The following is a 12,658-nucleotide window of genomic DNA, read 5'->3' as shown; positions in this document are numbered from 1 at the left end:
ATTAACCTTGAACAAGAATAACCAGCATCTTCCTGAATTAGTGTTTCTCTGCTTTATCCCTGAAGTTGACAATGTTGTTTATTTGAGCAATTTTACGGTGTGTGTGTGTGTGTGTGCAATACCATTTATATCTTCTGGATCATTAACATATCATAGTAGAAAAGGGAATTGTTTATTCTTAATTAGCAAACCGGGGATGATAAGTCCCAAAGAAAAAGAGTAGCTTCAAACATTGTAAGAACCACATCTTAAGAACAAATCCTATCTCATGTTTTTCAGACGTCTTTTTGTTGTTGTTGTTGAGTATGTTTGTACAACACCACCAACACTGCCATTTGTTACAAACATCAATTCACTGGTTGAGCCTTTTCTTCCAAATGTCTTAATCCTGCCAACAAAAAACCAAACAACAATGTGCCTGGCTTGTTTCCTCGTACACTTGGGTGATGGAAGCCAGGCAGCATGGAGCTGAAAGCTGACGGGGAACTCCGCTGACAGTGTTAGCAGAGTCTCTGCTTGCTATTTCAACTTGACCTCAGGGCAATTCGTAGGATTTGGTTTCGTAAAAATGTGTTTCCCTCCGTGTTACGCTCATTCTCTGATTACGATCGACACAACAGGGGCAGTGAGGTTTGGACATTAGGCTGTCTTGTGGCCTTCTATGTTGGTCATTCTGGCTGTCCAGCGATAGCCTGCTGTGCTCTCTGTCTCTCTGAATCTGGCACAGCTACTGTTGGCCTTTGTCACAGTGTGGAGCTTATTTCACTGACAGGGATCCACTGTGTTCTCTTCAACCCTCTTGTATATCTGTGGCCGCAGAATGGACAGGGGCTGCATGGCAGTGAAAACACTGCTACATATTATGGTCTGCTGTGTCTGTGTGTGTGTGTGTGTGTGTATATATATGTGTGTGTGTGTATATGTGTGTGTGTGTGTTTCTACATGCAAGTCTGCAGTATTCCCATTTAAAGCATTGCAGATGATGTTTTCCAGACACGGTTTTATCGCTCACAATCTAGTTTTCCCCACGTTTTTTTTTCTATCTATCACCTAGCATATAAAATGACTGAGGCAATGACATTCTCCCTATGCCATTCAGTTAGATGACGTTTTGTGTATCGGCCAATAGAACATCTTGGGCTATGCAAAATCTTGAACCGTACCATCATGATCCATTGTCCTTTATGTCCTAAAAACGAAACTTAATTCACTGTCAAAAATTACACCCTCACAATAGAAATTTGTGGTTCTGTAAGGTACTTGTAGGAGCACTCAAATTAAATTAAGCCCCAAATAGCTTTTTAACTGTTGCCAATGGGCTGTAGCCATAATTAGCACTATTAAAGCAATGTTGTGACCCACCAGCCGAGGTCATCTGAGAAGAAGAGTCTGTTTCATTACACAAGCACTTCTACCTTTTAGAGTCCCAACCCTTTAATATCACAACTGTTCCTTAGCGCGAACTGTCAACCAGGTTCCCACGAGGACACTCCTAACGGCTTGGAACACTTCTCCTAACGGCTTGGAACACTTCTCCTAACGGCTTGGAACACTTCTCCTAAGGGCTTGGAACACTTCTTCTAACGGCTTGGAACACTTCTTCTAACGGCTTGAAACACTTCTCCTAACGGCTTGGAACACTTCTCCTAACGGCTTGGAACACTTCTCCTAACGTCTTGGAACACTTCTTCTAACGGCTTGTAACACTTCTCCTAACGGCTTGGAACACTTCTAACGGCTTGGAACACTTCTCCTAACGGCTTGGAACACTTCTAACGGCTTGGAACACTTCTCCTAACGGCTTGGAACACTTCTTCTAACGGCTTGGAACACTTCTAACCGCTTAGAACACTTCTTCTAACGGCTTGGAACACTTCTCCTAACGGCTTGGAACACTTCTCCTAATGGCTTGGAACACTTCTTCTAATGGCTTGGAACACTTCTTCTAACGGCTTGGAACACTTCTAACGGCTTGGAACACTTCTTCTAATGGCTTGGAACACTTCTTCTAATGGCTTGGAACACTTCTTCTAACGGCTTGGAACACTTCTTCTAATGGCTTGGAACACTTCTTCTAACGGCTTGGAACACTTCTTCTAATGGCTTGGAACACTTCTTCTAACGGCTTGGAACACTTCTAACGGCTTGGAACACTTCTTCTAATGGCTTGGAACACTTCTTCTAATGGCTTGGAACACTTCTTCTAACGGCTTGGAACACTTCTAACGGCTTGGAACACTTCTTCTAATGGCTTGGAACACTTCTTCTAATGGCTTGGAACACTTCTTCTAATGGCTTGGAACACTTCTTCTAATGGCTTGGAACACTTCTTCTAATGGCTTGGAACACTTCTTCTAACGTTTTGGAACACTTCTTCTAACGGCTTGGAAAAAGTCCCACAAGTTCATTTGAAGGTTTGTGATGGAATGTTCTCCAACCAGTGCCTCTGTCTAGTACTGAATGGCTTTTTGTGTTGTTCTTGCACAATTGTGGAATGACTTACTGTTGGATCGAATCAGTAGTGTAGAATACTGGTCCAATGAGTTGGAAGAGTTTAGACACCGCTTTACCTTGAGGAGAAAGTACAGCGACTCAAAAGCATTTACCTTGAGGAGAAAGTACAGCGACTCAAAAGCATTTACCTTGAGGAGATAATCCAGTGTGCTGAGGAGATAATTCAGTGACTCAAAGCATTTACCTTGAGGAGATAATCCGGTGTGCTGAGGAGATAATTCAGCGACTCAAAGCATTTACCTTGAGGAGATAATCCGGTGTGCTGAGGAGATAATTCAGCGACTCAAAGCATTTACCTTGAGGAGATAATCCAGTGTGCTGAGGAGATAATTCAGTGACTCAAAGCATTTACCTTGAGGGGATAATCCAGTGTGCTGAGGAGATAATTCAGTGACTCAAAGCATTTACCTTTTGAGGAGATAATCCGGTGTGCTGAGGAGATAATTCAGTGACTCAAAGCATTTACCTTTTGAGGAGATAATCCGGTGTGCTGAGGAGAAAGTACAGCGACTCAAAGCATTTACCTTGAGGAGATAATCGCGTGTGCTGAGGAGAAAGTACAGCGACTCAAAGCATTTACCTTTTGAGGAGATAATCCGGTGTGCTGAGGAGAAAGTACAGCGACTCAAAGCATTAACCTTGAGGAGATAATCCGGTGTGCTGAGGAGAAAGTACAGCGACTCAAAGCATTAACCTTGAGGAGATAATCCGGTGTGCTGAGGAGAAAGTACAGCGACTCAAAGCATTAAAGCAAAAGTTTATTTTTTGTGTTTGAAACTACACAAACTAGCACAGAGGACTCGTTTTGGGGTCCGAATCCTCCACGGAGTGCGGTTACAAATTAAACATATTTAATACATTAGGACCACTGCCACAAATATTTTTTTTTACATTTTTTTTTTTTTTAATCAGGACTTCATTCAGTTTCAAAATGGCCATGATACAAAAGAAAAATAAGTGAAATCAAGAAAAGCATGAAACAGAGTCTGAAATACACAGGTTTGGGAACTGAGACCTTCTGTCTTTTCATTCATATATTTAAAGAGGATAAGTAATAAAATCAGCAACATTCAAAATGTTCTTCGGGTATTTACAACAGTTTCACTGTTTGGTGGTGAACATACATGTTTCTTACATGTAAAAAAAAAAGTGGCTTATTTCCCCTTGTGGGAATACTGTGAGGTGTGTATGACCGTACATGTGTCTTTGTACCCCCACAGCCTGTATTCCCACAAGTGGAAATGGGGGTTGGGGATACGTCACCTTTCACATCCATACAGGCTTCTAGTAAATTCCACTGACATTTATGGATCATGTTCAATTAATACACTCCCATAAAATGACAGATCACGTGACTAGCTCTTTGGGAAGCTAGTACCGTAGCGGCCTCCTCGTTTGGTTGAATGGCTCAAATGTACCTTTTGTTCTTTAACTAAACACTACTGCTAAGCGTTAATCTGGCATTTAGTAAAGTTGCAATAATGCAGCAACCCCCCCCCCCCCCCCCCCAACAAGATCAAAAGTACAAGAGCTAATTACAAGACATGTAAAACAAACGTAAAATGGGGATTTAGAATAGTCAGATGCTAGTAATGCTAGTGATGAGGTTAAGAAGAGGTAGCACTCTTAAGTTACTAAAAATCTGTTTGAAATGGTGACGTCGTCATTTTCATGAGGTAAATCATTACAGCTCTGTTTTGACACACAATTCTCGGGGAACTGCTCAAATGGTATTACTATTAGTACATGTAATTTGTATAGATTTGGGTGACACATGATCATACAAATATGAATTTGGGACAGTATCGGAGTGAATACTATCAAACGACTGAATTATATCCATTCGAAACAGAATGCACAGTGTCCAATAAAAGGTGTAGAAATTCATGTTCAGCAAGAGGACTCATGTTGGAGAATAAGAGCATGACAACAACAACAACGCTGCCGTTTTTAAATGTCCTTCATCGTGTCAATCCACAAAACAATGTTAAATCCGGGATGTTAGTATCAGAAAAACAAAAGAGCCCACTAGAGGTGCAGCCATCCTCAGTCCATTGAAGCATTGCAGCAAGCTAACCTTCCGTCTGTTGGGCACTTCGACTGATTCCGCTGTCCCCACAACAGTTGTATAGTGATACTGGCAGAAGAAAATCCATTGGACCACACGTATGTTGCCTTCAGTCTTAGTTGGCCAAATAGAGAACAAAAAGGGGCCATAAGAGTAGATCTGGAGGGTTGAGAGAGATGCACGGTCTTCCGTTTTTACTTGAATAAATCTACTGTTATCTTCTCTAGACTTCCCATTCAGAACCCCAACTCGTCAGTCTGTCAGTTAATATATATTTATATTCAGAAAAATGTTGCTAAAAGCTGTATCCAATCATATCAGTCTTGACTGTGAAGGTTATTGGATGGGATTTTACAAAATGGCCGACATTGTCTGGAGTGAAGGGGGGAGGGGTTAGACTCAGTCGAGGGAGGTGATTGGTTCTGTTTGGCCTCTGTTTGGTTCAGTCACATTGGTCGAGGGCACGGTAGCATATTAGGCGGGAAAAGAGACGATCAGTGAGGTGGTCAGTTTGAGGTATCAGAGTGCACACTGCCTGGCCCTTCGTTTGGGGACGTCACTGAGGAGGGAGTAGGTGCACCGTGCCATCCCCCGTTACCCTACATGATGGAGAAAGAGAGAGAGAGACATTGAGACAGAAACAGAGACAGAGACACAGAGAGACAGACACAGAAACAGAGAGAGGGAGCGAGACAGAGAAAGACAAAGACAGAGAAACAGAAACAGAGACAGAGAGAGCGAGAGACCGAGAAAGAGAGCGAGAGAGAGCGAGAGAGAGAGAGAGCGACAGAGAGAGAAACAGAGACAGAGAGAAACAGAGAGAGTGAGAGATAGAGACAGAAACAGAGAGTGACAGAGAGAGAGAGACAGAGAGTGAAACAGAGAGAGCGAGAGACAGAAACAGAGAGACAGAGAGAGAGAGACAGAGAGAAACAGAGAGAGCGAGGAACAGAGAGTGACAGAGAGAGAGAGAGAGAGAGACAGAGAGACAGAGAGAAACAGAGAGAGTGAGAGATAGAGACAGAAACAGAGAGTGACAGAGAGAGAGAGAAACAGAGAGAGAGACACAGAGAGTGACAGAGAGCGAGAGAAACAGAGAGAGAGAGAAACAGAGAGAGAGAGACACAGAGAGTGACAGAGAGAGAGAGACACAGAGAGAAACAGAGAGAGCGAGAAACAGAGTGACAGAGAGAGAGAAACAGAGAGAGCGAGAGACACAGAGAGAGAGAGACACAGAGAGTGACAGAGAGAGAGAGACAGAGAGAGAAACAGAGAGAGCGAGAGACACAGAGAGAAACAGAGAGAGCGAGAAACAGAGAGTGACAGAGAGAGAGAAACAGAGAGAGCGAGAGACACAGAGAGAGAGAGACACAGATAGTGACAGAGAGCGAGAGACAGAGAGAGAAACAGAGAGAGCGAGAGACACAGAGAGAGAGAGAAACAGAGAGAGAGACACAGAGAGTGACAAAGAGCGAGAGAAACCGAGAGAGAGAGAAACAGAGAGAGCGAGAGACACAGAGAGTAGAAGGGTTACTCCTTGAAAAACAGGTAAAGTTACAACTGGGGAGGCTGATTTGATCGGGTCTTCAAGCAACCGAGCCACAACTGACAATTATAGTTCAGGGTGGATTACATTAAGAATTTAATGAAACTCAATATCCAAATGAACATCCAATAGTATATAGCTTGTTGTCACAATCTGGTTTGGAAGAGGCTTGTTTGGAAGAGCTTTGCTTCCCTCTTTCAGCAGTCAGATTGAGTAACGCACACATGGGCTATTGGAAACAAACAGAGAGAGAGAGAGATCCGACATGGTGTCTGCCGGCGGGGGTAAGCCCCATTGCATTACCACTGACATCCCCAGACAGGGTCTCTTGCTGACAAATTTGCCCCGCGTCCTGGTCATTGGAGGCGAGTGGTGAAATCAATGTCTTATCGGATTGCTTTAGTGGTTGTCGCTGCAAATTCTAGTGTCAGTTATGAAGACGGGAGGGGACACCACCGCGGGTAACAACTTTAAGGGGAAACACTGAAAGGAAGTGACGGGAGGAGGATTTTTCTTATCGTCGAGTCAGGAATGGGTTAGAATAGGGTTTTGGCCTGGCATTTGATTATAAAAATGTTTTTTTTTTAAATCACAGATTGAAATTGTCCTTGCATAAATTAGAAAAAAATTACCATATATTCAATATATTGAATAATATAGAAATATATATAAATAAAATATATATTTAGCATGATCAACATATTGTACTATATCTGTATAACTCATAGTAGGTTTTGTTTAGCATCAACACTATCTTGACAGAGCAGCTGACCCTGGCTGTCTTTAGACATACCATTCAAATCAAATCAAATCAAATCAAAATGTATTTATATAGCCCTTCGTACATCAGCTGATATCTCAAAGTGCTGTACAGAAACCCAGCCTAAAACCCCCAAACAGCAAGCAATGCAGGTGTAGAAGCATTCATATCCAGTGTGCTGTCCTCTTCCCTGTCCAATCCATCCTGATGACTTCCCCTAGCTCTAAACAACGTAGCATGGCTGTGAGTGATGTGATACAGCCAAACACAACCCGCCATGCTTCCCTCACTTCACCTGTGATGGACTGAGAGCCATGACCTAAATAAGGAATTGTGAGTGTGAGGGCAGGGGGGGGGGGGGGAGGGGGAGTGCAAAACGCTACACTTTGAAGCTGCTCGAGGTTGGCACATCGCCTACACCGCCTGGAGCAAGAAAGGGTACTCCGGAAAACCCAAAAAACGACACCTTGTTGTGGGAGTGCTCATAACGACGCGGCTTTGTGTTTTTTCACACGTTTGTGTGTTTTGTTGTGGTGTCAGTTTTGATCATGTCCAATAGAGGAAGAAGAAGACATTTCAGGTAGTGGTTGTTCTTCCCCCGAAAATACATCATGAACATACCAGCCGTGTATGTATTTTATTTAACATTACACAACAACAACAAAAAACACCTCTACAACAGAAAAGAAACCTGTTCTAATCTTGAGAAGAAGCATAAGACATTGAGGCTCCATTTATACCAGACGGGAAACGGTGTAATGGAGAAAACCAACCAGTCCGCAGCCTACTTCCCCTTTCATTGCTAGAGAGCAGACAGCAAATGCAAATGTTTCTCTGTGTCGCGGGTTGAGCGAAAGGAAGAGTCAGTACGCCTCTCTCTTTCCCTCCCCCTCTCTCTCTCTCTCTCCCTCTCTCTCTCTCTCTCTCTCTCTCCGTCGCGGCGGCTCATCCTCCACCAATAAATGTATCTTTACCACGGTAGCTCAGATTGTCTGGTGCAGGAAGAAGAAGGGTCTTATCAGAGCTCATCAGGAAAGACCATAGTCGCATCTGTACAAGGCTGCAGGCAATTCCAGTTTCATATTTCATTACCGTGATAAGAAGATGGACTGCAAATTCGCTCTCAGAAGCATTTCAAAGTAGTTAAATGAAAACACAGATACACCAGTAAAAAGCCCCCGTTTCATATGGCAGTGGGGGTATTATAAAATGCATTTCATAAATGGAATGAAGCACGCTTGCTCTTTCTCATTTAAATGGCTGGGGTGTTAATATGAAGCCATACATTTATCTTTGTCATCACATGGGCCGTCCTTAATCTCGCCTGTCGTATATTTGCTCTACGGTTTGATCACACTGGCGGCTCACTGAAAAGGGTTTTTGGGAGCCCTGGCAAACAGAGATTACCCCGCAGGTCCTATTTTACAATCCTGCCCCCCCGATCACCCCACCCATTCAGATACAGAGGAAGGGTGGTGGAGGGAGACGACGTGTGCAACATACAACTCTAGAAAATACTATTTGGGTGCAAGGATTTTCTAACCCTGGGTGAATGGGATTTTAACATGAAAATGATTTTAGGAGTCATTATCACCAATGTTGTCGTCACCATCATCATTGCGACGATATTACATATTTGCGGACATTGTCATGATCATGATTTACTGTACACTTACATTTAGACTGTGAGGACTGTACATGGGATGCCGTAGCCCATCATTGTATCCGACCGTCTGACTGATAGCATGGCGTATGGTATCCCCCTAGAGAGATAGAGGGGGGGGGGGCGAGAGGGGGGAGAGAGAGAGAGAGAGGGGGAAAGAGAGAGAGGGAGAGAGGGGGGGGCAAGAGAGAGAGGGAGAGAGGGGGGGACAGCGAGAGGGGGGGGGGGGGAGCGAGAGGGGCAGAGAGAGAGATAGAGGGGGAAAGAGAGAATGAGAGAGGAAGGGAGAGATAGAGAGGGAGGGAGAGAGATAGAAAGAGTGGGAGAGACAGGGAGAGATGGAGAAATGCAGAAAGAGAGGGAGGGAGAGACAAAGACAAAGTGAGAGAATGTCAATGCCTTCTCACCTTCCCTCCATCACTTTGAAAGAACAAAACAAAATGACAATAACTATTGCCACAACAAAAGACAAACATGAAAGAACAGAATGGGATGAAACATTGTTCAAAAGGTTATGACCTTGTAATGATTTTAGGCAAATTGGCCTTTTTCTCTCAAAGAGAATTTCTAATCTGTGACGAAGGCAAAACACAGGACAGCAAAGTATAGACCAGACATGGGACAGTATAGACCAGACATGGGACAGTATAGACCAGACATGGGACAGTATAGACCAGACATGGGGCAGTATAGACCAGACATGGGACAGTATAGACAAGACATGGGACAGTATAGACCAGACATGGGACAGTATAGACCAGACATGGGACAGTATACACCAGACATGGGGCTGTATAGACCAGACATGGGACAGTATAGACCAGACATGGGACAGTATAGACCAGACATGGGATAGTAAAGAACAAACATGGGACAGTATAGACCAGACATGGGACAGTATAGACCAGACATGGGACAGTATAGACCAGACATGGGGCAGTATAGACCAGACATGGGACAGTATAGATCAGACATGGGACAGTATAGAACAGACATGGGAAAGTATAGAACAGACATGGGACAGTAAAGAACAGACATGGGACAGTAAAGAACAGACATGGGACAGTATAGAACAGAACAGACATGGGACAGTATAGACCAGACATGGGACAGTATAGACCAGACATGGGACAGTATAGACCAGACATGGGAGAGTAAAGAACAGACATGGGACAGTATAAAACAGACATGGGACAGTATAGAACAAACATGGGACAGTAAAGACCAGACATGGGACAGTAAAGACCAGACATGGGACAGTATAGAACAGACATGGGACAGTATAGAACAGACATGGGACAGTATAGAACAGACATGGGACAGTATAGAACAGACATGGGACAGTAAAGAACAGACATGGGACAGTAAAGAACAGAACAGACATGGGACAGTAAAGAACAGACATGAAACAGTAAAGTAAAGAACAGACATGGGACAGTAAAGAACAGACAAGGGACAGTAAAGAACAGACATGGGACAGTAAAGAACAGACATGGGACAGTATGGAACAGAACAGACATGGGACAGTAAAGAACAGAACAGACATGGGACAGTAAAGAACAGAACAGACATGGGACAGTAAAGAACAGACATGGGACAGTAAAGAACAGACATGGGACAGTAAAGAACAGAACAGACATGGGACAGTAAAGAACAGACACGGGACAGTATAGAACAGACATGGGACAGTAAAGAACAGAACAGAACAGACATGGGACAGTATGGAACAGACACGGGACAGTATAGAACAGACATGGGACAGTAAAGAACAGAACAGACATGGGACAGTATAGAACAGACATGGGACAGTAAAGAACAGACATGGGACAGTATAGACCAGACATGGGACAGTATAGACCAGACATGGGACAGTAAAGAACAGACACGGGACAGTAAAGAACAGACACGGGACAGTATAGACCAGACATGGGACAGGAAAGAACCGAACAGACATGGGACAGTAAAGAACAGACATGGGACAGTAAAGAACAGACATGGGACAGTATAGAACAGACTAGACATGGGACAGTAAAGAACAGACATGGGACGGTAAAGAACAGACTAGACATGGGACAGTATAGAACAGACATGGGACAGTAAAGAACAGACTAGACATGGGACAGTAAAGAACAGACATGGGACAGTAAAGAACAGACTAGACATGGGACAGTAAAGAACAGACTAGACATGGGACAGTAAAGAACAGACATGGGACAGTAAAGAACAGACTAGACATGGGACAGTATAGAACAGAACAGACATGGGACAGTAAAGAACAGAACAGACATGGGACAGTAAAGAACAGACATGGGACAGTAAAGAACAGACTAGACATGGGACAGTAAAGAACAGACATGGGACAGTAAAGAACAGACTAGACATGGGACAGTAAAGAACAGACATGGGACAGTAAAGAACAGACTAGACATGGGACAGTATAGAACAGACATGGGACAGTAAAGAACAGACTAGACATGGGACAGTAAAGAACAGACATGGGACAGTAAAGAACAGACTAGACATGGGACAGTAAAGAACAGACTAGACATGGGACAGTAAAGAACAGACATGGGACAGTAAAGAACAGACTAGACATGGGACAGTATAGAACAGAACAGACATGGGACAGTAAAGAACAGAACAGACATGGGACAGTAAAGAACAGACATGGGACAGTATGGAACAGAACAGACATGGGACAGTAAAGAACAGACATGGGACAGTAAAGAACAGACATGGGACAGTAAAGAACAGAACAGACATGGGACAGTAAAGAACAGACATGGGACAGTAAAGAACAGACGTGGGACAGTAAAGAACAGACATGGGACAGTAAAGAACAGACATGGGACAGTAAAGAACAGACATGGGACAGTAAAGAACAGACATGGGACAGTAAAGAACAGACATGGGACAGTAAAGAACAGACATAGGACAGTAAAGAACAGACATGGGACAGTAAAGAACAGACATAGGACAGACCAGACATGGGACAGTAAAGAACAGACATGAGACAGTATAGAACAGACATGAGACAGTAAAGTAAAGAATAGACATGGGACAGTATAGAACAGACATGGGACAGTAAAGAACAGACATGGGACAGTATAGAACAGACATGGGACAGTATGGAACAGACATGAAACAGTAAAGAACAGACATGGGACAGTAAATAACAGACATGGGACAGTATAGAACAGACATGGGACAGTATAGAACAGAGATGGGACAGTAAAGAACAGACATAGGACAGTAAAGAACAGACATGGGACAGTAAAGAACAGACATAGGACAGACCAGACATGGGACAGTAAAGAACAGACATGAGGCAGTATAGAACAGACATGAGACAGTAAAGTAAAGAATAGACATGGGACAGTATAGAACAGACATGGGACAGTAAAGAACAGACATGGGACAGTATAGAACAGACATGGGACAGTATGGAACAGACATGGGACAGTAAAGAACAGACATGGGACAGTAAAGAACAGACATGGGACAGTATAGAACAGACATGGGACAGTATAGAACAGAGATGGGACAGTAAAGAACAGACATGGGACAGTAAAGAACAGACATGGAACAATATAGAACAGACATGGGACAGTAAAGAACAGACATGGGACAGTAAAGAACAGACATGGGACAGTAAAGAACAGAACAGACACGGGACAGTATAGAACAGACATGGGACAGTAAAGAACAGACATGGGACAGTAAAGAACAGAACAGACATGGGACAGTAAAGTATAGAACAAACATGGGACAGTATAGAACAGAACAGACATGGGACAGCAAAGTAAAGAACAGACACGGGACAGTGTAGAACAGACACGGGACATTATAGAACAGACATGGGACAGTATAGACCAGACATGGGACAGTATAGACCAGACATGGGACAGTATAGACCAGACATGGGACAGTATAGACCAGACATGGGACAGTATAGAACAGAACAGACATGGGACAGTAAAGTAAAGAACAGACACGGGACAGTATAGAACAGACACGGGACAGTATAGAACAGACATGGGACAGTAAAGAACAGACACGGGACAGTATAGAACAGACATGGGACAGTATAGAACAGACATGGGACAG

General features: G+C 43.5%; 1 protein-coding gene across 5 annotated transcripts in view; it reads right to left on the bottom strand.

Annotated features, from left to right (window-relative positions):
- Window positions 1-3,260: 3,260 nt before the first annotated feature.
- Window positions 3,261-12,658, bottom strand: part of LOC109905034 (pre-B-cell leukemia transcription factor 3) — a 110,946-nt gene continuing 101,548 nt past the window's right edge. For all 5 annotated transcript variants that reach the window (XM_031802457.1, XM_031802459.1, XM_031802458.1 and 2 more), the window contains 2 exons: window positions 8,565-8,651; window positions 3,261-5,181 (listed from right to left, as the gene is read on the bottom strand). In XM_031802457.1, coding sequence (XP_031658317.1) covers window positions 5,089-5,181; window positions 8,565-8,651 — 180 coding nt within the window. In that variant the 3' untranslated portion in view covers window positions 3,261-5,088. The remainder of the gene's footprint in view (window positions 5,182-8,564; window positions 8,652-12,658) is intronic.

The sequence above is a fragment of the Oncorhynchus kisutch genome, linkage group LG23, assembly GCF_002021735.2.
Source record: "Oncorhynchus kisutch isolate 150728-3 linkage group LG23, Okis_V2, whole genome shotgun sequence".
Lineage (NCBI taxonomy): Eukaryota > Metazoa > Chordata > Actinopteri > Salmoniformes > Salmonidae > Oncorhynchus > Oncorhynchus kisutch.
The sequence above is the reverse complement of the archived record's forward strand: the minus strand, read 5'-3'. Positions and strand labels throughout refer to the sequence as shown.